Source organism: Protopterus annectens, chromosome 3.part0 (assembly GCF_019279795.1).
Source record: "Protopterus annectens isolate FY-2018-M chromosome 3.part0, PAN1.0, whole genome shotgun sequence".
NCBI classification, from domain to species: Eukaryota; Metazoa; Chordata; order Ceratodontiformes; family Protopteridae; genus Protopterus; species Protopterus annectens.
Genome location: NC_056731.1, coordinates 539119480 through 539142598, shown reverse-complemented (window position 1 = coordinate 539142598; position 23119 = coordinate 539119480). Strand labels below are relative to the sequence as shown.

General features: G+C 40.8%; 1 protein-coding gene across 20 annotated transcripts in view; it reads right to left on the bottom strand.

Annotated features, from left to right (window-relative positions):
* CLASP2 (cytoplasmic linker associated protein 2) overlaps positions 1-23119 on the bottom strand; it is a 7203062-nt gene that overhangs the window by 3602952 nt on the left and 3576991 nt on the right. For all 20 annotated transcript variants that reach the window (XM_044064956.1, XM_044064947.1, XM_044064955.1 and 17 more), the window contains one exon: positions 22777-22878. In XM_044064956.1, the coding sequence (XP_043920891.1) occupies positions 22777-22878 (102 nt within the window). The remainder of the gene's footprint in view (positions 1-22776; positions 22879-23119) is intronic.

The following is a 23119-nucleotide window of genomic DNA, read 5'->3' as shown; positions in this document are numbered from 1 at the left end:
AGCCTTTGTCATTTTGGCGGAAAGATGACCACATTATCACCTTTGTTTGTAAAAGGTGCAGAGCTAGCTACACAGTTATGCACAACTTATGAACGAGTTATTTGGGTTGAAGATAAGATGACTACTGATGAAAACTTTGCTAAACATCCCTTAAAAATCATAAAACTCACTTGTTATTAGTAAAACTCTGCCAAAAAATTATGATGATGTTGAAATTTGTCTCCAAAATGGAAGACAGGCAAAGTACAAAGGAGAGAGTTGAGCTAAACTCAAGAAGTTTCCCTCTATTACTGAGGCTTTCTCTGTAAAAAAAAGTAGTGGAAGCCTGCTTGCTTTTAACAGCACTGTCACCTTGTTTAATGCTTCCTACAGTACAGATTATTCAACAGAAGAAAAAAATCCTTGACTACTGGAGTGTGGGTCATAGAAAAACTTCTTTCTGGTTTTCTCCATTTTTCCAAAGATTAGCAAAATGTAAATGAATATTATGTACTTAGCATAACGCTGTCTGTCCATTCAAAGTGTGGGAATGGTCAACTATTATGTGCTAATCAAGAGAGTTCCTCCCATTTTTCACACAACACACTTCATCGAGTGTGCCATTCTAGCCTAAATACCAGACTCTAGGAGAGCATAGCATGGTAACAGGCTTCAGAAGGTCTGTAAGCAGAACAGAAATAATGTAAAAGGGATGGAGGGCAGGTTTGATGAAGCTGACAGACACGGGTAATCCAATGTTGTGCAAGTACACAACTATTATATCTTAGATTACCAAGTCGATCCCTAAGAGTGCAGCTGAACACTGGATGGCATTATGACATACTACCACAGACTATGATATAACCTAGACACCACGTCTTATTTGTAGGGCTTTGCAAAAGTGCAGGGAGGCCCATGTCATCCACAGATGAATTTTTGATGAAATGATATGAGTATGCTACTGACACTCTATGGCATATTTTTGGTTCGAATGGGAGGAATTTGTTAGAGGAGATGTAAACAAATGAAACACAGTCAACCATTTAGACAGAGTAACACTGCATACCTTTTGACTCATTCTTGTTAATATGAAGTGTACATGTAGCTACTTCATTCGCTGCAAGTAAAATCGCAACTGGCTATGCATGTTGTGCTAATTCTGCCGGAATTCTAGAATACTAGAAGCAGGATACATTTCATTTTTACTTGGTTCTGAGGCTATGAAGGAGGGACTGGTCTAGACAGAGACTCCACCTTTGTAAGAGACCAGACTGTGGGCGGCAGGAAAGGGACTGAAGTTCAGAAACTCTTCTGGTTGAAATGATCACCACGAGAAACAGTCTTTCAAGAATGAAAGAAACTGAAGATAAGCTAAACTTGCCACTTTGAATGCAGATTGGGTCAGTTTCACCAAATAAAGAGTCCATGGGGGAACCTAATCCCTAACTTTCTTTCAGGAAGGCTTTGCACACCTTTTGGGATAGCAATGGCTAAAGGCTAAAACTAATGTGAAATTTGGAAAAACTGTTAAGTGTACGTTAATAATGGAGAAGCTAGAACTCCAATCAAAAGGAAAGGAGAAAAAAAAAAACAAGACATCCTTAGAGGGAGCTGAAAAAGGGTCCATACATGTTGAATGGCCAGAATGGAACATATCTTCACCTTTCCTTGGTATAGTTTATTGGCAGAAAGCGTGTAGTAGCAGTTATGGTTTGAACCATCTTATAAAGATGGGCCCCTGGCTATCAAGGGAATTAGAGAAACTATGCTGTCAAAGTTGAAGAGACTAGAAGTCTAAATAAGGCCTGCCAGAAACATTATACAGAACACCCATAAGGGGATCAAGAAGCAAAAGCTTCTTTCTGAAGTGAGGTAATAGCAAGGGGAACAACAGTTGTCAAGGCCAGAAGAGAGTTATAAGGATGGTTGTTGCTCTTCACAATGTGGCTTTCTGTAGAAACCTGATCATCAAGGGAACAGGGGGAACACATAATGAAGACTCAATGGCCACCGAGGAACCACAGCATCCTGCTGATCAAGATACATACAGGTTATGGCTAGGCATCCCCATCAACAAACACAGAAGATGAGGTTTTGCCACTGAGGGATGTCAACTGAGTGGTTGCTGTTTTTCTTGAAACTGACTTTGGCAGCAATATAATGAATGCTGAAGACTATGACATGGCAAACAGTTCCAAGGGGGGTCAGTGCTGACGCCATCACCTATTCTTCAATGTTGATATTTCAGTGCCCAGTCACTCTTGAAATTAAGGGGACAGCAGTTCAGAGTGATAGAACCAAGGGTGGAGTCAGTGTCAAGGGGGCAAACCATCTTAATACTAAAACAGACATCAAAAGCCTAACTACTGGCTTATAATGCTTCCAATGCCAAGACAGAGCCCAGGAAAACCAAGGGACCTCCATGTCCTCACTAGAGATGAGGAGAATGGGGGGACACCTAAATCAGTCTGAGGACTGATAAAGACTCTTACAATGTACTCCATGACATACTGTATTGAAAGGGTCTTGAAAGACCGTATTGGGCAGTGCACTAGACAGTTAAGACTCCAACAATCTAGAAACTTTCCTCTTCAAAGCAAAGCTCCCATTTCCTTTCCTTGGTGTAAGATCCAGAATCAGAGATACCAATACCTGACTAAATTATCCTGAAGAAGAGGCCTGGGAATTAAGTTTAGGTGGATAACAATCTGTCTTAGATGTGTAGGTCGAGGGGGGGGGGGCGTTAAGCAGGTCCGTCTAGCTGAATTTCCATCCTTGATGCTTTAGGAAAAGACGATTTCCTGTCAACTGGATGGTTAGCTTTCTTACTTCCTTATTTTTTCAGTAATCCTTATTCTGCCATATATGATCAAAGAATGATAGATGTCCTTACAAAATTAACTTATAACTTTCTTGCATTGTGTTGTGGCCAAAGGCCTGGAAAATGTCATAGCATTCCTTATAGTGATCAGTACCCACTCACAGGTATACCCCCAGAGGCAGCCACACTTTCGAAATGTGCAGGCAGCGTCAATGATCAGCTAAAACTCTACCAAAATAATACACCAAATGCCAGCACTAAACAAAATCTTTCACCACAGGGGAAAAGTAACTAAAAAAAAAATATTCACCCAGGTACCTGAAAGATGAAAATATTTTCTTTGGTTAGGTCCAAAAATTTCTAGCCCGGAGCAGTGAGTTAAGAAAAAAATGTGGCTAAACATCTTAGAACAATAAGCAAAGACTAATCTTAGTCACAAAAATGACTTCCTCATAAAAAAACCTGCAAAAATAACAAATAGGAAATAAATTCCATTATTTGAACACTTGAGTTGCAAAGATAATGTCTTTTACAAATGTCTGAGGAAATTATGGGGTGGAGGTGTACTCTGTGATCAGCACCTGGCAGTGACCAGTCCCATAATTTGAAATGGATAATATAGACTATCTTAAGACTCAGCAGATTTTACCACAGTAGTAGTCATCAGAAATGACAGCATCTAGAAGGCTTGCTTTTATGTCTTCTGGATTAGATTCTGTCCTAAGCATACCCACTGATTACTGCACTGGCTGCAGCCCTCACTGGAGCATCCAGAGAACTACAGGAACATTTAACACGCATACTTCAATCATACATGGCAAAGGTTTTTCAAAAATATACCTCAAGTCACACACTGGATGAATCTGTACATTCTACCGTTTGTGACTTAGAATCCAACACAACAGTGAACCTTATGTGTAGTGTAATACTTCTAACAGCCAGACTTGATGAAGAAAGACAAATGTTGCCACATCTATCCATCATCATGGACTCCTGGGGTAAACTAGGATGAAGAAGTACCCTTGCTCTTAGAATTTCAGGTTAATGTACTGGTATCCACCACCTTCAAGTTACTAAATAAATTCAGCCTGTTAGAGGGTGCCCTATACTTTTATATATTTAAAAAAAAAAAACAGGCTGGTAGCTTGATGCTTTCATGATGGGAAGCAACATCTGAAACAAAAGTAAAGTTTGTACATATAACGGAGTAGTCCAACAGATCCCTTGAATCCGCAAACGAAACTGGGAACCTATAAAGAGGCAAAAGGAAACACAGCTAAGTACTGGAACAACAACCCGATTTTACTGTAGGATTTAGCACTTTCGTATAGATCATAACAACACTTCTTCAGAAACCATGGATATTCTGAAGAAGTGTTGTTATAATCTATACGAAAGCGCCAAATCCTACAATAAAATCGGGTTGTTGTTCCAGTACGAGCCTGTGTTTCCTTTTGCCTCTTTGTGAGATCCCTTGAATCCTCATCACTTCATAGTACATTCTCTTGGGTCAAGATGGAATTTCTCTTGACCATTCAAGGAATTCACCATACTCACCAACCAAGTTCAGAGTTTCCATAAAAGTAGCATCTGCTAGGGGAAAGCCTGATGGTTGCACAGATGTGATCAGATTCTAAAGCCAGAAGGGACTCTACGTCATATGGAAATCTACTAAAGAAAGGAAACAGAACTCTCTCTTTTACTTTGCTTATTTTTATCATGTGTATCCATCAAGGTACCTGCAATGGTAACCACCTATGCAGTTTTGAAGGGAACCTATGAAGGGCACGCGGAAGTACAGGTGAAGGCCAAAATGGCAGTCATGGAGGTAGAGATGGTGGTGGGGGTCTAGACTGAAACTCAGTCACAGCATCCTCTTGCACACTGTTGCACAGCACCCTTAAACAAATGTTCAGAAAAGAAAAAAGTCTATGAAGCAAGCTACATGACTGTAGTCACAGTTACCAATACACCTGCACAACTAATACTTGTGGAGGATATTACTTGGCCATTTCCAAGTACACACAGTCACAATTGAAAATTGGAGATACTCAACATGTAAAATAATAGCTGAACATTCACCTACAAGCAAGGATATAATTATCTAACTTTGTCAAAAATTAAACCAGTATCAGTGAATCTTTACTGGGCTACCCTTTTCTCCAGCTGTGTTAAATTTCAAGTGGCAGCCATCGAAGATGCCAACTCTCAAGAATTTGTTCATGCGCTTTTTTTTTTTTTTTTTTTTTTGAAACAGCTTCTTCTTTAGACAAGTTTATATACGTGTGTCCTTTTTTAAGAAGCACCAGGTCAGGGTGTTCTTTCACATGGCCTTTTATCTTTATCATTAGATTTAGGTAACTTCTCAAAGTTGCTTAACTTTTTCACTACCATGAAGGGCTGCAAAACTTCAAGTATCTTTAGTTTACCAGACTTGTTAAACATTTACCAATCCAAATCCAAGTGTGTGACCCTCCAGTGGCAATGAAACGAAAAGCAGAGATTCAAAGGAACTTCAAATAAGATGCATTCATAAAAAATAATAAAGTTTATTCCAATGAGTGAGCTTTGCCAAAGGCTTCTTCAGACTCTTAAAACAATGAATAAAACTGTTTGAATCATTTTTAAACCATCCTTAAGCTTCCTATTGGACATTACAAATTGATATGTCACATGTTATCTTGTCTTAAAGGAACAGATACTCAAAAAAGTTAACATAGTTAAATGCAACAATATTTAGAAGGAATACTTCCATCCAAATATACAATTAATGATCAGAATGTCCATGCAAATAAGTAAAAATATATGCATATACCCTGATACATTCTAAAAATAAAAGGAGCATTGTGCTTGGTCCTATATCATTCTACAATCATTAAAAACTGTTGCTACATTCATTAAAACCCTGAACATTCTCTCTCCTCATGGTGTTAAAAACATTAAAATCCTTAGATAAACAGCAAGTTTTATCGCGTTTCAATATCTAGCATCTCTACTAAGATAGTGGTGTGTCGAATGCAACTTTGCATATATCAGGTTAAAAAATTAATATAGCGAGAACTCTGTACTAAAAATGTAAGCGTACCTTTACCACAAAACAACATAGCGAATATAATGTATTTCGTGATGTGCCTCATCAAGGAGTCAGACCTCATCATATCGGTGAAAGGCTGTTGTCCAAGATTAAAAAATTAGGAACCTCTTAGATTCCACGTAAAACAAACTGTTTACAAGTTGTAAAGTGCCGTGTGCTGTAGGAACTCTGAATGCAATTGAGTACAACCTAACTTCATGCGCTATGGTAACTCAACGCGGTGAGCACGTTCTAAGCAGCTAAGTACTGAACAATAGTAGCAAGGTGTAAATTTCTAAGAAAAAGGTGAGCCTATATTCGTGCTGTCCTGTGCCTAAAATAGACAGTATTTGTAAGCACGATTATGCCCTAGAAGCATATATTGATCACAAAGTGTCACTATTTAAAACAATGAAACGTGTACATATTAATGAGTACACTTATTAAAGTGTTAAGCTGAACATGGCAGAGATGGCATTAACTAATACAAAATAAAAGATAAAACAGATAAATAGTGGAATGCTAGGAACACATAAAATTGACACAATAAAGCTTGAAATTAGCACAAAGCACACATATAATAATACCTAAGTATAAAGCTCCATAGATGATAGGGTCCTAACTAGTAAAAAGCAACTACTTCCATGTACATAGTTGGTGCTAAATATAACAACATTCTAAGTTAAAAGGTCAAATGAAAATGTGAAGAGATAAACAATCCAACAATACTAAGCCTGTACCTAATGATAAAACAAAACTATCTATTGATGTATGGGTACCTAGCTCAGTCAAAATAAATTCCAGCTACAGTGAACAAATATAGACGATATGCATGCTTGTATATACATGTGTATATTTACACATGCATGTGTAAACTATGCCCAATAACCACTAATATATTGAGGTGGTGATAGGAGGATGAAAAACATACTAGTATGTGAGGTATGGGCTCAAGTAAGGCTAAAACAAGAAAGCCGAACATATCCAAAGGTCCATCAGTACCTGGGATTTGATACTAAGAACACATCTACTTGTGGCTATAAAGCTCAGAACATTAATACTATGAAAATAATTATATTCAGTCTACAAGGACTGATTCTTACACTGATTTACTATAAGAGTGACATCAATACGTAGTTTTAAAATTACCTTACTACTCTATTTAGGTAATAGTAGGTTAAGTCATCTTCGTAGTCTTCTACTTCTTAAAAATGGTTTGAGTTGCACTTTATCATTAAGCCCTGGTGACCTATCAGACCTTAGTCTGATAATCCAACGTGTCTCCTGTTCTAAGGTTTTGTTGATTAGATCACCACCTCTAAAACCCACGCTGACTTGTTCAATAACACAAAATTTAAAATTATGGTTGGTGCCTGCTGTTGTATTGTGTCTAGCTAGGGCATTAGTCTCAGTACCTATCCTAATGTGGTAAATATGTTCCCTAACTCTTTCCTTAAGTGATCTATTGGTTTTGCCAATGTAATAGCTTTTGCAGGTTATACAGGTGGCCATGTATACCACATTCTTACTTTCACAGTTCGTGTTAGTTCTGAAATTATATGCGTGCGTAACAGGATGCTCAAAAGTGGTATCTTTATTAATGTAGATGCATTGATTACAATGACCACAGGGTACTGTGTTTCTATCATTTATTGGTCTACTTTTCCCGGATGTTTGGGTCTACATAAAATGCTTCTTAAATTCTGATGATTCTTGTAGGTTATACGTGGTGTTGGTCCTACTACCTCATTGACATCCCTATCGGATTTCAGTATTCCCAGTGTCTATCCAGGGTTTTTTCACCTCCAAGTTCATTTTACTGAAAGTGAGGTTGGTTCTAATTTCAGTTTTAAAGGCTTGGACTCTTCATACTACCTTCATGTGCCATAAAGTAAGGTTTAGCAGTACTCGTTCTTAGACGCTCCACAGTTCTGACCATTTCTAATATTTCATTTTCTTTATAGCCCCTTTCTAGAAATCTATCCTTCATGTCCTCTATTCCTTTCTCATAGAACTCTTGTTGTGGGTTCAACCTTGATACTCTCATGAATTGTCCTTTAAGGACATTTTGGAATACATGTACAGGATGCATACTGTTTCTGTGTAGTATGTTGTTTCTTTGGCAGGCTTTCCTATGAATGGTTGTATTAATAAGGCCATTGGACATCCTGAATACTTCCACATCCAAAAATGGTATAGTTTCATCTGAAAAATTCATTTAAAAAATCCGTAGTGTTATCCAAATAAGAAACGAAATTCTTTAAAGAGGGTTCATCACCCAACCAAATAAAGAATTTCGTTTCTTATTTGGATAACTAAAGGACAATTCATGAGAGTATCAAGGTTGAACCCACAACAAGAGTTCTATGAGAAAGGAATAGAGGACATGAAGGATAGATTTCTAGAAAGGGGCTATAAAGAAAATGAAATATTAGAAATGGTCAGAACTGTGGAGCGTCTAAGAACGAGTACTGCTAAACCTTACTTTATGGCACATGAAGGTAGTATGAAGAGTCCGAAGCCTTTAAAAACTGAAATTAGAACCAACCTCACTTTCAGTAAAATGAACTTGGAGGTGAAAAAAACCCTGGATAGACACTGGGGAATACTGAAATCCGATAGGGATGTCAATGAGGTAGTAGGACCAACACCAATGATAACCTACAAGAATCATCAGAATTTAAGAAGCATTTTATGTAGACCCAAACATCCGGGGAAAAGTAGACCAATAAATGACAGAAACACAGTACCCTGTGGTCATTGTAATCAATGCATCTACATTAATAAAGATACCACTTTTGAGCATCCTGTTACGCTACGCACATATAATTTCAGAACTAACACGAACTGTGAAAGTAAGAATGTGGTATACATGGCCACCTGTATAACCTGCAAAAGCTATTACATTGGCAAAACCAATAGATCACTTAAGGAAAGAGTTAGGGAACATATTTACCACATTAGGATAGGTACTGAGACTAATGCCCTAGCTAGACACAATACAACAGCAGGCACCAACCATAATTTTAAATTTTGTGTTATTGAACAAGTCAGCGTGGGTTTTAGAGGTGGTGATCTAATCAACAAAACCTTAGAACAGGAGACACGTTGGATTATCAGACTAAGGTCTGATAGGTCACCAGGGCTTAATGATAAAGTGCAACTCAAACCATTTTAAGAAGTAGAAGACTACGAAGATGACTTAACCTACTATTACCTAAATAGAGTAGTAAGGTAATTTTAAAACTACGATTGATGTCACTCTTATAGTAAATCAGTGTAAGAATCAGTCCTTGTAGACTGAATATAATTATTTTCATAGTATTAATGTTCTGAGCTTTATAGCCACAAGTAGATGTGTTCTTAGTATCAAATCCCAGGTACTGATGGACCTTTGGATATGTTCGGCTTTCTTGTTTTAGCCTTACTTCTGAGCCCATACCTCACATACTAGTATGTTTTTCATCCCCTCCTATCACCACCTCAATATATTAGTGGTTATTGGGCATAGTTTACACATGCATGTGTGTAAATATATACACATGTATATACTAGCATGCATATACGTCTATATATTTGTTCACTGTAGCTGGAATTTATTTTGCGACTGAGCTAGGTACCCCATACATCAATAGATGTTTTGTTTTACCATTAGGTACAGGCTTAGTATTGTTATGATTGTTTATCTCTTCACATTTTCATTTGACCTTTTAACTTAGAATGTTGTTATATTTAGCACCAACTATGTACATGGAAGTAGTTGCTTTTTACTAGTTAGGACCCTATCATCTATGGAGCTTTATACTTAGGTATTATTATATGTGTGCTTTGTGCTAATTTCAAGCTTTATTGTGTCAATTTTTATGTGTTACGCCTAGCATTCCACTATTTATCTGTTTTTATCTTTTATTTTGTATTAGTTAATGCCATCTCTGCCATGTTCAGCTTAACACTTTAATAAGTGTACTCATTAATATGTACACGCTTCATTGTTTTAAATAGTGACACTTTGTGATCAATATATGCTTCTAGGGCATAATCGCTTACAAATACTGTCTATTTTAGGCACAGGACAGCACGAATATAGGCTCACCTTTTTTTCTTAGAAATTTAAACATTGTTTCTGTTGTTCAGTACTTAGATGCTTAGAACGTGCTCACCGCACGTTGAGTTACCATAGCGCATGAAGTTAGGTTGTACTCAATTGCATTCAGAGTTCCTACAGCACACGGCACTTTACAACTTGTAAACAGTTTGTTTTACGTGGAATCTAAGAGGTTCCTAATTTTTTAATCTTGGACAACAGCCTTTCACCGATATGATGAGGTCTGACTCCTTGATGAGGCACATCGCGAAATACATTATATTCGCTATGTTGTTTTGTGGTAAAGGTACGCTTACATTTTTAGTACAGAGTTCTCGCTATATTAATTTTTTAACCTGATATATGCAAAGTTGCATTCGACACACCACTATCTTAGTAGAGATGCTAGATATTGAAACGCGATAAAACTTGCTGTTTATCTAAGGATTTTAATGTTTTTAACACCATGAGGAGAGAGAATGTTCAGGGTTTTTAATGAATGTAGCAACAGTTTTTAATGATTGTAGAATGATATAGGACCAAGCACAATGCTCCTTTTATTTTTAGAATGTATCAGGGTATATGCATATATTTTTACTTATTTGCATGGACATTCTGATCATTAATTGTATATTTGGATGGAAGTATTCCTTCTAAATATTGTTGCATTTAACTATGTTAACTTTTTTGAGTATCTGTTCCTTTAAGACAAGATAACATGTGACATATCAATTTGTAATGTCCAATAGGAAGCTTAAGGATGGTTTAAAAATGATTCAAACAGTTTTATTCATTGTTTTAAGAGTCTGAAGAAGCCTTTGGCGAAAGCGCTCACTCATTGGAATAAACTTTATTATTTTTTATGAATGCATCTTATTTGAAGTTCCTTTGAATCTCTGCTTTTCGTTTCATTGCCACTGGAGGGTCACACACTTGGATTTGGATTGCTCTCTTTTATGTTTACGTGAGTCTCCTGCCTCAACTGATAGCAGCACTGCATTTGGCTTTTTGAAACATTTACCAATGTTCAAAGCTTTCCAAATTGAAGTACTGCACAGAAAAAAGAAAAGTATAGTTTTGTACCTACCATAAATGTAGATGTTCGAGTGTTCACCCTGCTGCAATCATCACACTTGGGTTACCTGCCGTCAGGCGGTCCCTGCAGTCGGCCTGAGTTCCAAAGTCTTGGTCCGGCGTCGGTTGCTGTCGCTTCTTCCCTGACGCCAGTGCGCCAGGGGTATACAAGAGGCATCTAACGCCATTTTCTTCAGTTTTTCTTGCCCCAGATATCAGGTGCCCCCCAATAGGAGGTCACTACATATTGCCAATAAAACATGTAAAGAACATACAAAGCATACCTTCAGCTATAAGCAAATACACCAAAAAGGTTGCATCAGATAGAAAGGCATAGAAAAGGTTCAGCTAGGTCAGAGGGGGTGGAGGGAGGGTAACCTGTACTGCAGCAGGGTGAACACTCGAACATCTACATTTATGGTAGGTACAAAACTGTACTATGTTCATCGTGTTATCCTGCTGCAGTCATCACACTTGGGTTGAATCCCAAAGATAAGGATGGGTGGTGGTGTTAAACAGGGTTTGAAGAAGCTAGTAGGCCCTGCAGAACTGCAGTGGCAAAGCCAGCTCTAGTCTTAGAGTATAGAGGTAAGTGATAGTGTTTGGTGAAGGTGTGCACTGAACTCCAAGTTGCAGCTTCCAGAATATCCTTGGTTGGTACGCCTCTGAGAAAGGCTGTAGATGTAGCTGTAGCCCTGGTGGAGTGGAACCTAATGCTAGCAGGAACCGGTTTCCCATGATGAGTGTAGCAGAAACGTATGCAATGTCCTATCCATTTTGAAATGGGCTGCTTTGAGATAACTTTTCCTTGTGCGGCTGTAGCATAGGATACAAAGAGCTGGTCAGATTTTCTGAAAGCCTTAGTTTTATCCAAGTAGTAGCGTAGTTGCCTGTGAATGTCCAAGGAGTGCAGGAGTCTTTCTCCTTTGTTCTGGGGGTTTGGGAAAAAGGTGGGTAAATGAATGTTTTGGTTTAGGGCCACACTGGATACCACCTTTGGCATAAAGGAGGGGTTAGTTCATAGAGAGACTCTGTCTTGATGAAAAATGAGGAAAGGCTCCACTGCCATTAGTGCCTGTACCTCTGAGACTCTTCTAGCTGAGGTTATTGCTAGCAGCAGGACAGTTTTCCATGATAGAAACTTTAAATCAGCTGAGAAAGCTGGTTCAAAAGGCGGCAGTGTAAGCTTTTCCAGAACAAAGTTGAGATCCCAAGTTGGTGTTGGTGCTCTCCTGGGTGGTCTTATGTTCTTGGCCCCTCTGAGGTACTGTCATAGCAGTGGATGTGAAAATAAAGGAGGATCCGTGTTGTAGTGAGCTGAAATCGCTGAGGCGTGGATCTTAATAGATGAAAAGGAAAGTCCTTTGTGCAACATCTCAGTTAAATATTGTAGAATCTGAGGGATGTCTGGATCAAGGGGATTTTGGCCTTTAGCCTGGTTCCATGCGCAAAATCGTTTCCATTTGTCTGAATAGGCTTTCCTGGTGCTGGGCCTCCTGGCCTCCAGAATGACATCCATAACAGCTTTAGATAAAGGAGTTGGCTGGTTGTTTAGGTGATTTGCCATGCAGCCAGATTTAAAGTCTTGAGCTGGCTGTGTAGAATCTGACTGTCTTGCTGGGTGAGCAGGTGAGGAATTTGTGGTAAAATCCATGGTGGGCCGTGGGCCATGTTCCTTAGTATTGGATACCAGTGCTGGCGTGGCCAGTCTGGAGCAATGAGTATCATTTGTGGCCTCTCTAATCTGGCTTTCAGCAGCACCTTTGCTAGAAGAGGCAGCGGAGGGAAGGCATACACTGTCAATGTTTTCCAACTGAATGTAAGGGCTTCCACTTTTCAAGCTTGTGGGTGGAATGTCCTTGTGCAAAATTTTTGAAGTTGGTAGTTTTGGGGGTTGGCAAACAGATCTATGTCTGGGCGTCCCCATTTTTGAGTTATCATTGCAAATACTTGTGGATCCAGTTTCCACTCGTGGGGATCCATGAGGTTTCTGCTTAGGTCATCTGCCAATGTATTTTTCTTTCCTGGCAGGAATTGTGCTTGTAATTCATAGGTTCATAGGTTCATACTAGGCTATCTGCCCAAGGGCATTTATAAGCCTAGCCCACAGTTATGTGGCTTTCGCCACCCCTTTAGTTTGAATAAAAAACTATGCCTATCATTTTTCTGTGCCTCTGTCAAGCAGTGACACTGAAGTAATCCCTGGGGTATATCTGCGATCTCCCATCCATTGGTCAAGATTCCTCTTGAACAAGGCCAGCGAGGTGCTCTGCCTCACATGTACCGGGATTTTGTTCCACAGCATAGGGAGTCTCTGGGTGATGAATCTGTCCCTCCAGCACGTTCTATTTATAACCGTGTCAAGGTTTAAGTCTCCGCCCTTGTGGTTCTGAGGCGTCTAGACTTTTTGAGGTGAAGCATATTCATCAAATCTGGGTTTGACATGGCCTTATATGTCAGGCACAGGTCACCTCTGAGCAAGCGGTATGAGACTGAATAGAGCTGGAGTTCTTTCAGTCGGGCAGCATAAGACATATTTTTGAGACCCTTTATCCTTTTGGTGAGGAACTTTTGGGGCCTTTCAAGCTGCATCAGGTGTCTGGTCAGATACATTCCGAACGGGGTATTGTACTCAATCATAGGTCTAATGAGTGATGAGTAAAGGGGGACGATGACCTCCCTTGATCTAGATGTGAATCCCTTCATGATCAGGTGGGCGATATAGAAGGTTTTCCTAACTACTTTAGCAACATGAGTGTCAAACGAAAGGCTACTGTCAACTTGGGTCCCCAGATCCCTGATGACTTTTTCTGTGCTCAGTGGATTGCCACCTATATGGTAGCTAGGGGTAATCTTGTTTTTCCCGAAGGGTATGACTATGCATTTTTTGGCGTTTAACTTCAGGCCATGGCTCTGGCACCAGTTATCCGTTTCTGTGAGGCCTTTCTGCAGGATATATGTGTCAGATGTGTTTTCGACTATGGCCCAGTTTGCAGTCATCTGCAAACTTTGTCAGCCATAACCCTCCTGTGTTTGCTTGTACTTCGGAAAAGTAGATGCCGAACAAGAGTGGACCCAGGACTGAGCCCTGTGGGACACCACTTGTGACAGGCTTTGAGTCTGACATGGCTCCAGCAACTCTGACCCTGTGGGTTCTGTCACTTAGCCAGTTTGCAACCCATCTCGTGATGTATGGGTTTACATTCAAGCTGATGAGTTTTTCGATGATACCTGAGTGGGGTATTGTGTCAAGGCCTTTGCCAGGTCGAGGTAGGCTGTATGGACTGCCTTTCCCTCATCAATGGCCTTGGTGACTGTCTCGAAAAAGTCAACCAAGTTTAAGAGGCAGGATCTGCCTTTGACAAAGCCAAACTGGGTTGGATCCAAAGTCTGCAAGTTCCCTATGTCTTTATTTATGAGTTCCATTATGATCCTCTCCATGGCTTTGCAGATAAGGCTTGTCAAGCTAATTTCCAGGGTCTGTGGAGGCACCGCCCTTATGAAGTGGGACCACAGTCGCCGCGGCGCCACTCCTTGGGTACGTATCCTGAGGTGAGGCTAAGATTAAACAGCTGTCCTAACTGTGGGTTTAATTCCTCGTTGAGTTCATGAAGCACACAGCCGGGGACACCATCCGGTCCCATGGATGCTGTGTTTTTTGCCTTAGTGAGGGCAGTTCTCACCTGGGCGTTGGAGATGTTTGGGGGCTACAATCCTCTGGAATAGATATCTCTCCTTTGGGGAGTGGAGAAGTTTGCACTGAACCTGTCAGCCAGTATGTTAGCAATGTGTGTAGGTTCAGTAATTTTCACATCATTTTGAACGAATTCTGAGCATATCTGGGAGTTTCCTCCTAGGTTTCTAACATAGCTAAAGAAGGCCTTATGATTGTCTTTAGAGTCCTTGGCGATTTTTCTCTCAAAATTTGCCTTGGATGATTTTATGAGAGCTCTTAGTTTTTACTTATAATGATCAAAGGTGTCTTACCTTTCAAGGATTTTGCTCTATCTTGTAGTAGCTTCCTCCTTTTGTTGTAGAGCTTGTTTATGGCTGGGGTCCACCAGACTGGACGCTTGCCTTTGGTACAGAGAGTCTTAGTTTTGTTTGGGATTGCCTGATCCATGCAGTCCTGTAGGTGCTGGTAGAAGGCATTTGTAAGTGATTCAGCGGTTTGAGTAATGTTTACCACTGGCTCAGGGGCCTTAAAGGAGACCACACTAGTTTTAGAAGTGTGAAATCGGCTTTTGAGAAGTTTTTCACTGTGGTCTTTTTGTTTCAGGTGGGGATGGGATGAGGACCTCCAGCGAGATTAGTTTATGATCTGATCTCACCAGTGAGGGGTATACTTCCGGTGTTGAACATTTTGATCCCATGTTCGTGATGATGAGATCAAGTATGTTTTCTCCTCTTGTGGGGATGGTGACTAGTTGTTCCATGGCATTTGAGTTTATGAACTCCAGGAATCTTTGGGTTAGAGTGTTCGGGCTTGAGTAGTGTTCCCAGTCTATATTAGGGTAGTTGAAGTCACCTAGTATGATGGTGTTTGGAGATACATTTATCCCCTCAAATGTTTTCAGGAAGGCCATGTGAGTTTCCTGAGTTTGAGAGGGTGGCCTGTAACATGCTACAAATTGCAGAGCAGTCTTGCCTATGGTTAATTGCACCTGGATGGTCTCCAATGCATCGTGCGTTGTCACCAACCTTGAGGTGTGGGTGTCCTTTATGAATATGGACACCCCCCCTCCTTTCTTGGTGTTGTCCGGATTTTGGGGCCGGAATGCATGATATGAGGTGAAACCTGTTAGTGCTGGGGTGCTCTCAGGAGCCTTGAACCAGGTTTCTGTCACAGCACAGACATCGATGTTCTCCATATTGAGAAGGGCCTCGAGTGCATGCATCTTGAGATTGAGACTTCTGGCATTGAGCAGCATTACCCTTAGTTTTTTCCTTTTGGTGTTCTAGGGTGGTAGGTTTAGAATTTGAGCCTTGCCTAAAAAGGCACTATGGGGTGGCAAGAGCCTTTGCCAATATCCGGAAGCCCAGGGTGACAGGTGCAAGCCGTCCCTTGCGAAGCAGCGTGGCTTGTCCAGCATGTCATCCCAGGCAGACAGACATTGGATCCCTTTGAATGACACCAGAATTTAAGCCAATTATTAAAGCTGATCATCTTATCACTGTATTGTGGCATCATTCTAGGTGAAGGTAGGATACTGCTCAAGGTCAGGGTCATACCTGCCTGGGCTACATAATCAGAGAGCTCCTCGATGTCCCTTTCATGTAGTCCAAGGAGGTACGTCTCAGGTCGTTGACACCAGCGTGGACAATGACTGAGTCGTACTTGTATCTGCTGTTGAGAGACCTGAGTGCTTGCGTTATGTGGCGGATTCTAGCGCCCGACAGGCAGCTTACTGTGACCTTCTCCTTACTCAGTCTGGTGAGCGGGACGTCAGTGTGTCTGACTATGGAATCACCAATGACAAGTGTGTCTGGCATTTTGTTTGGCCTTAAGGGCTGTGACTGTTTGACACTCTGACTGTGTGGTCTATGTGTTGGGTCGTGAGGTGGTAGTTGTTTGGGTGTCTGCTTTGGTGGCCTCTGCTGTTTTGGTAAATTTTTGATCAGAGCCTCCGAGTATGTCTTTGTGTGAGTATGTGTATGATTTGAAGTTGTGATGGTGCCATGTGTGACTGGGTATGTATTGTGTGTGGTTACCTTCTCCTCCTGTCTGGTCTTGCCAGTCCTATGTTGAGAGAGCTCAGCCTCCAGTTTGGCCGTATAGTTGCATCTCTCGCATGTATTTGTGTTTTGTGGGAGAAGGAGAGGATTGTCTGTGTACATGAGGCAATTGTAACATTGCCTCAATATTCCCAGGTTCACCAGTTGAGCTGGAGAGGACACTAGCAACTGATCCCTCGACATACTAGTAGTAGTAGATAAAGAGACTTTCAAAGGACTCCGGGGGAAGTGGGTTTTAGGCTGGTGGGGTACTATCTATAATAAGAGTGCTTTATCAAGGTGCAAGTACTGTAGGAGTAAGTGCTAGGCTTTACAGATAGAGAATAGTCTACTTGGGAATCAAGTAGAGATGAACTTTTCAGTTGTAGGATATGCTGGTTAGATCAGCAGTACAGTTTAGCGTGTTTTATAGCAGGGGGCTGAAAGGAGCTAGGAATTGGCCCAAAACGACCAATGGACTACTAGTTTCTGGCTGAAACTTCACCAAATCGGACAAAAGGCCGCTCAGTGCTTCCCACTCCCACTGGTAAGCAAAGAAACTTCCCTCCTTCCTAATAAGGCAATGGATCAGTAACAGGAACTAAAAACAAAGCCCAGGGATCAGCAACTCTGAAACTGGACTACTCTAGTTCAGTAAGGCGGGAAAACAAGAGATTTTTTTGTTTTATTACAGAGATAAGGAAAAAAACAGACAGTAAATGCTATAAATGCTGTAAATCGGCTAGCGTACTTTAGTGTGTAGCCTACAGAAACAATTTGCAACAATTAGTAACTTAAAGTGCAATAAACAGTGTAAAATGCAGAAATCACTTAAAGTAGCAGTAAAACAGGCGAAATGCAGTCGCTAGCTTAATAATAGTGGGAAAGCCAAAAAAATACTTATATCTGGTAGAAAGTCACTCTTTTAGCTCTCTGCTGCTTGGATCACTCTGCAGGCCACCACGAGGATCTGTGCTGAGTTGGTACAAGCTGGAAAACGCGTGTTTAGCGTGTTTTATAGCAGGGGGCTGAAAGGAGCTTGGAATTGGCCCAAAACGACCAATAGACTACTAGTTTCTGGCTGAAACTTCACCAATTCGGACAAAAAGGCTGCTCAGTGCTTCCCACTCCCACTGGTAAGCAAAGAAACTTCCCTCCTTCCTAATAAGGCAATGGATCAGTAACAGGAACTAAAAACAAAGCCCAGGGATCAGCAACTCTGAAACTGGACTACTCTAGTTCAGTAAGGTGGGAAAACAAGAGATGTTTTTTTTTTTTTTTTAACTTGGTAAGTCAGTGCTTTTTTTTTTTTTTTGAACTTGGTAAGTCAGTGCTTTTTTTTTTTTTTTTTTTTTTTTTTTTTTGAACTTGGTAAGTCAGTGCTGTGTTCCACAAGGTCATTGCTTGTCTGCATAGAGGGTAGGAGTGTGTACCCCCTTGCTTGTTTATGTACCACATTACTGTGGTATTGTCTGTCTTTATTATTAGTTGTCCTGGGTGTAAGAGGGCCTTGAAGGCTGTTAAGGCATTCTGTACAGCTAGCATTTCTTTTTGATTGATGTGCAGATGCCTTTGATCTGTAGTCCATTTGCCTTGAATGCACTGTCCTGCCATGTGTGCTCCCCAGGCATAGTCCGATGCATCTGTTGTTATAGTTTGTCTGGCTGTGGGCAAGGTGAAAGGCTGACCCTTGTTGAGGTGACATGCCTGTGCCCACCATAGAAACTCCTGTTGAAGGCAGGGAATGAGTGGCATCATTGTTTCCAAGCTGTGGCTGTGTTGAGTCCATACGCTTTTCAGGTACCATTGTAATTTCCTCATATGCAGTTTTGCAAATGGTATTAGTAGTATGCAAGATGCCATGAATCCCAAGGCCTGCAGAATTTCTCTTGCAGGGAGTTGGGTCTTTGTTGCCATTATTTTGAAGTATTGAGTCAGTTGTTGTTGCTTGTCTGGCGTGAGATAAGCCGTCTGGGCCGTTGTATTCAAGCTGGCACCCATGAATATTATTGTTCTGTGAGGGCACCAGTTCTGATTTCTTTTCATTCACTGTGTACCCTAGGCAACTTAGAAGGTGTTTGACAAATGCCAGATGTTGTAAAAGAATGTCCTTGTTTTCTGCTTGAATAAGGCAGTCGTCCAGGTATGAGTATATTTGAATTCCTCTTTGTCTGCAGTATGCAATTACTGGTGCCAGGCATTTTGTGAAGACCCTGGGCGCAGTAGATAAGCCAAAGGGCAGTGCAGAGAATTGATAATGGGTTGAACCTGCAATGAAATGGAGGTATCTTCTGCAATTTTGTCTGATAGGGACAAGCAGGTATGCCTACTTGAAGGTCCAATGTTACTAGCCAAGCCTTCTTGCCCAACATAGGAAGAAGCTGCTGTAGTGTTAGCATCTTGAATTTGGGTACTTGCAAATAGGTGTTTAGAATTGAAAGGTCAAGAATGGATCTCAATGCTTTGTCCTTTCTGGGGACTAGAAAGAGTCTTGAGTAAAATCCTTGTCCTTGCTCCTGTGTAGGTACCTGTTGAATGGCTCTCATGTCCATGAGAGCTGTAATTTGTTTTTGTGCCTCTGCCCATTGATTTGGTGGCAGGTTTGGCATTCCTTTTATCCTTGGCAATGTGTGAAAATGGAATCTGTATCCTTGTGAGACAATGTCTAGGACCCATTTCTCTTTTGTGATGATGTGCCAGTTGTCTGCAAAAAGTGCTAATTTTCCTCCCAAGGGAGCTGCCAAGAGAGATTTGCTTGGCAGTTTGAGGGTTAAGTCATTGTGTTTGTCTTCTAGGAGCTTGGGGCCTGTCTTCTCCTCCTTTCTGGGTAGCAGCACCCCATTGGCGAGGTTTGTAAGGTCCTTGTGACTGACCTCTGCCCCTTGGGCGTCTGTATTTGCCCCTCTGTGGTCTGTCAGAAGCTGGAAAGGACCAATTATTTGTTGGCCAATTTCTGCTGAAACGAGTGAGTTGTACCTGTAAAAAATCCTTGACCGTCTGCACAGACTTTGCCTTATCCTCCATTTTCTTTAAAACCTTTTCTGCTTTGACACCAAATAAAACATTCTGCTGTAAAGGTGCATCCAATAATTTTGTTTTAACATGATCAGGCAGGGTTTGTTCTTTTAACCAAGCATGTCTAAGTATGACAGACCCAGTCACAGCTGCTCTACAGGAAGTTTCCAGTGAATCAAATCCACATTGTAAAGTATGCTTGCCCACCTGTTCAGCTGCATGCAACAGATCCTGCATTTCCTTGAATTCAGACTGCTCAGAATGCGTCCTCATCTTTTGTTTTAATTGAGACATTAGGAATTGCTGATATTTCAGCATGTGAAACTGACAATTTAATGCTCTTATAGCTAGAGTAGCTGAGGTGTATACCTTTTTCCCCACCTATCTAGTGCTCTGGAGTCCCTTTCAGAGGGTACAGGATTTTTAGCCATAGAAGCCTTAGCCCCTTTGGGACCCTGGAAAATTGTTTCTGGGTCTGCAACAGGGCTTTTATAAAGGAATTTGTGTGAGTCAGGTACTCTGTAGTATCTGTCTGGTTTGGCTGGAGCAGGAGATAGAGAGTCTGGATTTAGACTAGATTCTAAGTAAACATCATCCACAATGTCTAAAACTGGAGGGATAGCAAGTGGTCTGTGCTGGGGAAGTAAAAGGAATTCTCGGAGCCTTTTTTTTGAATCAGAGTAGTCCTGGCCTTCCCAGTGAAATGTTCCCTCATGGTATGTAAAGTTTCTCCAAAGGAATAGTCTTCAGGGGGAGATGCTGAGGGGATAGAGTCTTCAGCATCAGAGTCTTCATAAGGGGGAAAGGAGTAATCCTGTTCCTCCGAAGAATCTGAGGAAATTGAAACCTGGTCAGAGGAAGCATAATCCTCCTCTTGTCTTGGCCTTTTGCCTGGAGGGGGATGGGAACCCCTGATTATGGTAATCAAATCTTCAGCCATCTTAAGCATCTGCTTCTTAGGCATGGGGCCTTGAGCTGGAGACTGATGTAGTCTTTTTAGGTTTTAAAGGGGTTTTAAGCTTAGCATAAGATTTAATGGTGAGTGTAGTCGGTCTGAAGACACCTTCTGCAATCGAAGGTGTTTCTACTGCACCGGAATCTCCTTCTGCTCTAGTTTCGGAAGGGTCTAAGGAAGATGGCTGTGTCGGCCTAGTACTCTCCGTTTGAGAATCTGAAGCTGTCTGGGGTTCCAATTCTGCGGTCGTCAGGGGCTGCGTAGACGCCTCACTGAAAACAGGAGAACCGACGACAGGCCCAGCAGAGGCCTTGGAGTCTGGCTTGGTTCTAGGCTGCCTGTCCTTATCTTTGCGTTTTTTATGCATGCCGGTCGTCGGTTGCTCCGACGGCATGGTATAATTAAATTTCCTACCAAAGTAGTGTCGAGCAAAATCAAAACGACGCTTAATAGTTTGTTTATTGAACCTAGCACAAAACCGACAACCAGTGACGTCTTGGTCTAGGCCTAGGCAAGGAATACAATAAGAATGGAAGTCCTTATGAGGTATTTGCTTCCCACAAGAAATGCAATTGTTAACTTTTTCTGACATCGGACTGAGACAAGAAAAGGTTCCCCAATGGGGTACTTGGCTTTATTGAAGACTTCGGACTGAAATTCAATTTGAAAATCTCAGGTGTCGGCCGACCGGCACTTGCGAACTGCTTCTGCTTCTGGTACCGCGCAGCAAGAAAGACTGAAGAAAATGGCGTCGGATGCCTCTTATATACCCCTGGCGCACTGACGTCAGGGAAGAAGCGACAGCAACTGATGCCGGACCAAGACTTTGGAACTCAGGCCGACTGCGGGACCGCCTGACGGCAGGATAACCCAAGTGTGATGACTGCAGCAGGGTAACATGATGAACATCTGCATATTTACTGAGCCAATTTGTAAATGCACATTACTTCATGGATTTAGATGGGAAGACCACATTCTTAAGGTAAACCAGCAGAAATAATATTCTCCCACTAGGTCTCTCTGTAGCTCAAACCAAGACCTACTACAAATTTATAAACCGAAGACCAAAATTGGATGCAACCTCGATAGCTACCATCCTACCATTTCTTGGAACAAATTGCCAATAGAAATTAGGTCACTCAAACAACTCAATCAATTCAAATCAGTCACCAAAGAATACTTAGAGAGTCACTGGTCCTGCCACTGTACTCACCCCTCCATAATCTACCTTCCTATCCCAAAGACAGTCCACTGCCTGCTCCTTTTCTGGTCTCTACTTTTATTTATCTGTTAATTCTCTTTAGCCTCCTTATCTAGGCTATTACTTGTCATTTCAATCTTATAAACTTTAAACTCCTTAGATAACTATACAAATCATGTATTTTCATTTCTTTCCTCAATCAAAACATATTTTTTTTGTTATATTGTCAAAATTGTATTCTTATTGTTTTATTGTAAAATTGAGAAGCTTTTCTGTATACTGCTTCTGTTGTACTTTTATTGTAAAATTGTGGAGCTTTTCTCCCCGGGCCTCTGCTGAAAAATGGCTATCAGAGCTCAGTTGGACAAACCCAGTCACCAATTGTAAAATAAATAAAATAAGAACATTACATTGAATAAAGTTGTGCTTTTCTACACAGAAAAGCAATAAACTGTAGGCCTTATGACTGACAGCATTCACTGAAACAAAAGCAACCATTTGTCTGTATTTCAGCAATGAGCAGAATTGCTCTGGGCCTTTAGCAATACTACTCTGAAGTGCCTATGAGAAGACATCACTGTTAATAATGGCAGGTGGCCAACAATGGCCTACAAACTGAAACAGGAAACCACAGGGGAAAAACTGGCAGGATTTAAGGCAGCTTTATGACTGAATAACCAAAATATTGCAGTTTACTGCAGCAGTACCCATCCCCAAGGAAGATCAATGCAAATTTTCTGACAACCTTACAAACAAGGCAAATGCAGTACACAACTTGGAAAATATACATTTTTTAGAAAACTATACTATATGTCTAACATTAGAAAAAAAAAATACTTGACAAAGTTTAGGCACATACGCTGAGAATGAGAAACTGCTTTTGCTCGACTACGCCCTCTAGAATCAACAACACAACCAATAGTACCAGAAGGAGCTGCTGAAAGCACTGAACGCACTCGACCTGCAACATAAAACAACATTAATTAATCATTTTAATTTTTCCCTACATTAAACAAAAATCACACCATACAGCATTTTTCAGAAAAAAAATAAAAATTACTATATAAACAAGGAAAATGCTCTAAGTTCCTTTTTCTATATTGCAGTATGTCAGTATCAACACAAAAGCAGACCAGGAACAAGATGAAATCAATGTGTAGTGTAGTACCTTAGATTTCCAATAATGTAATTTACTAACTAAA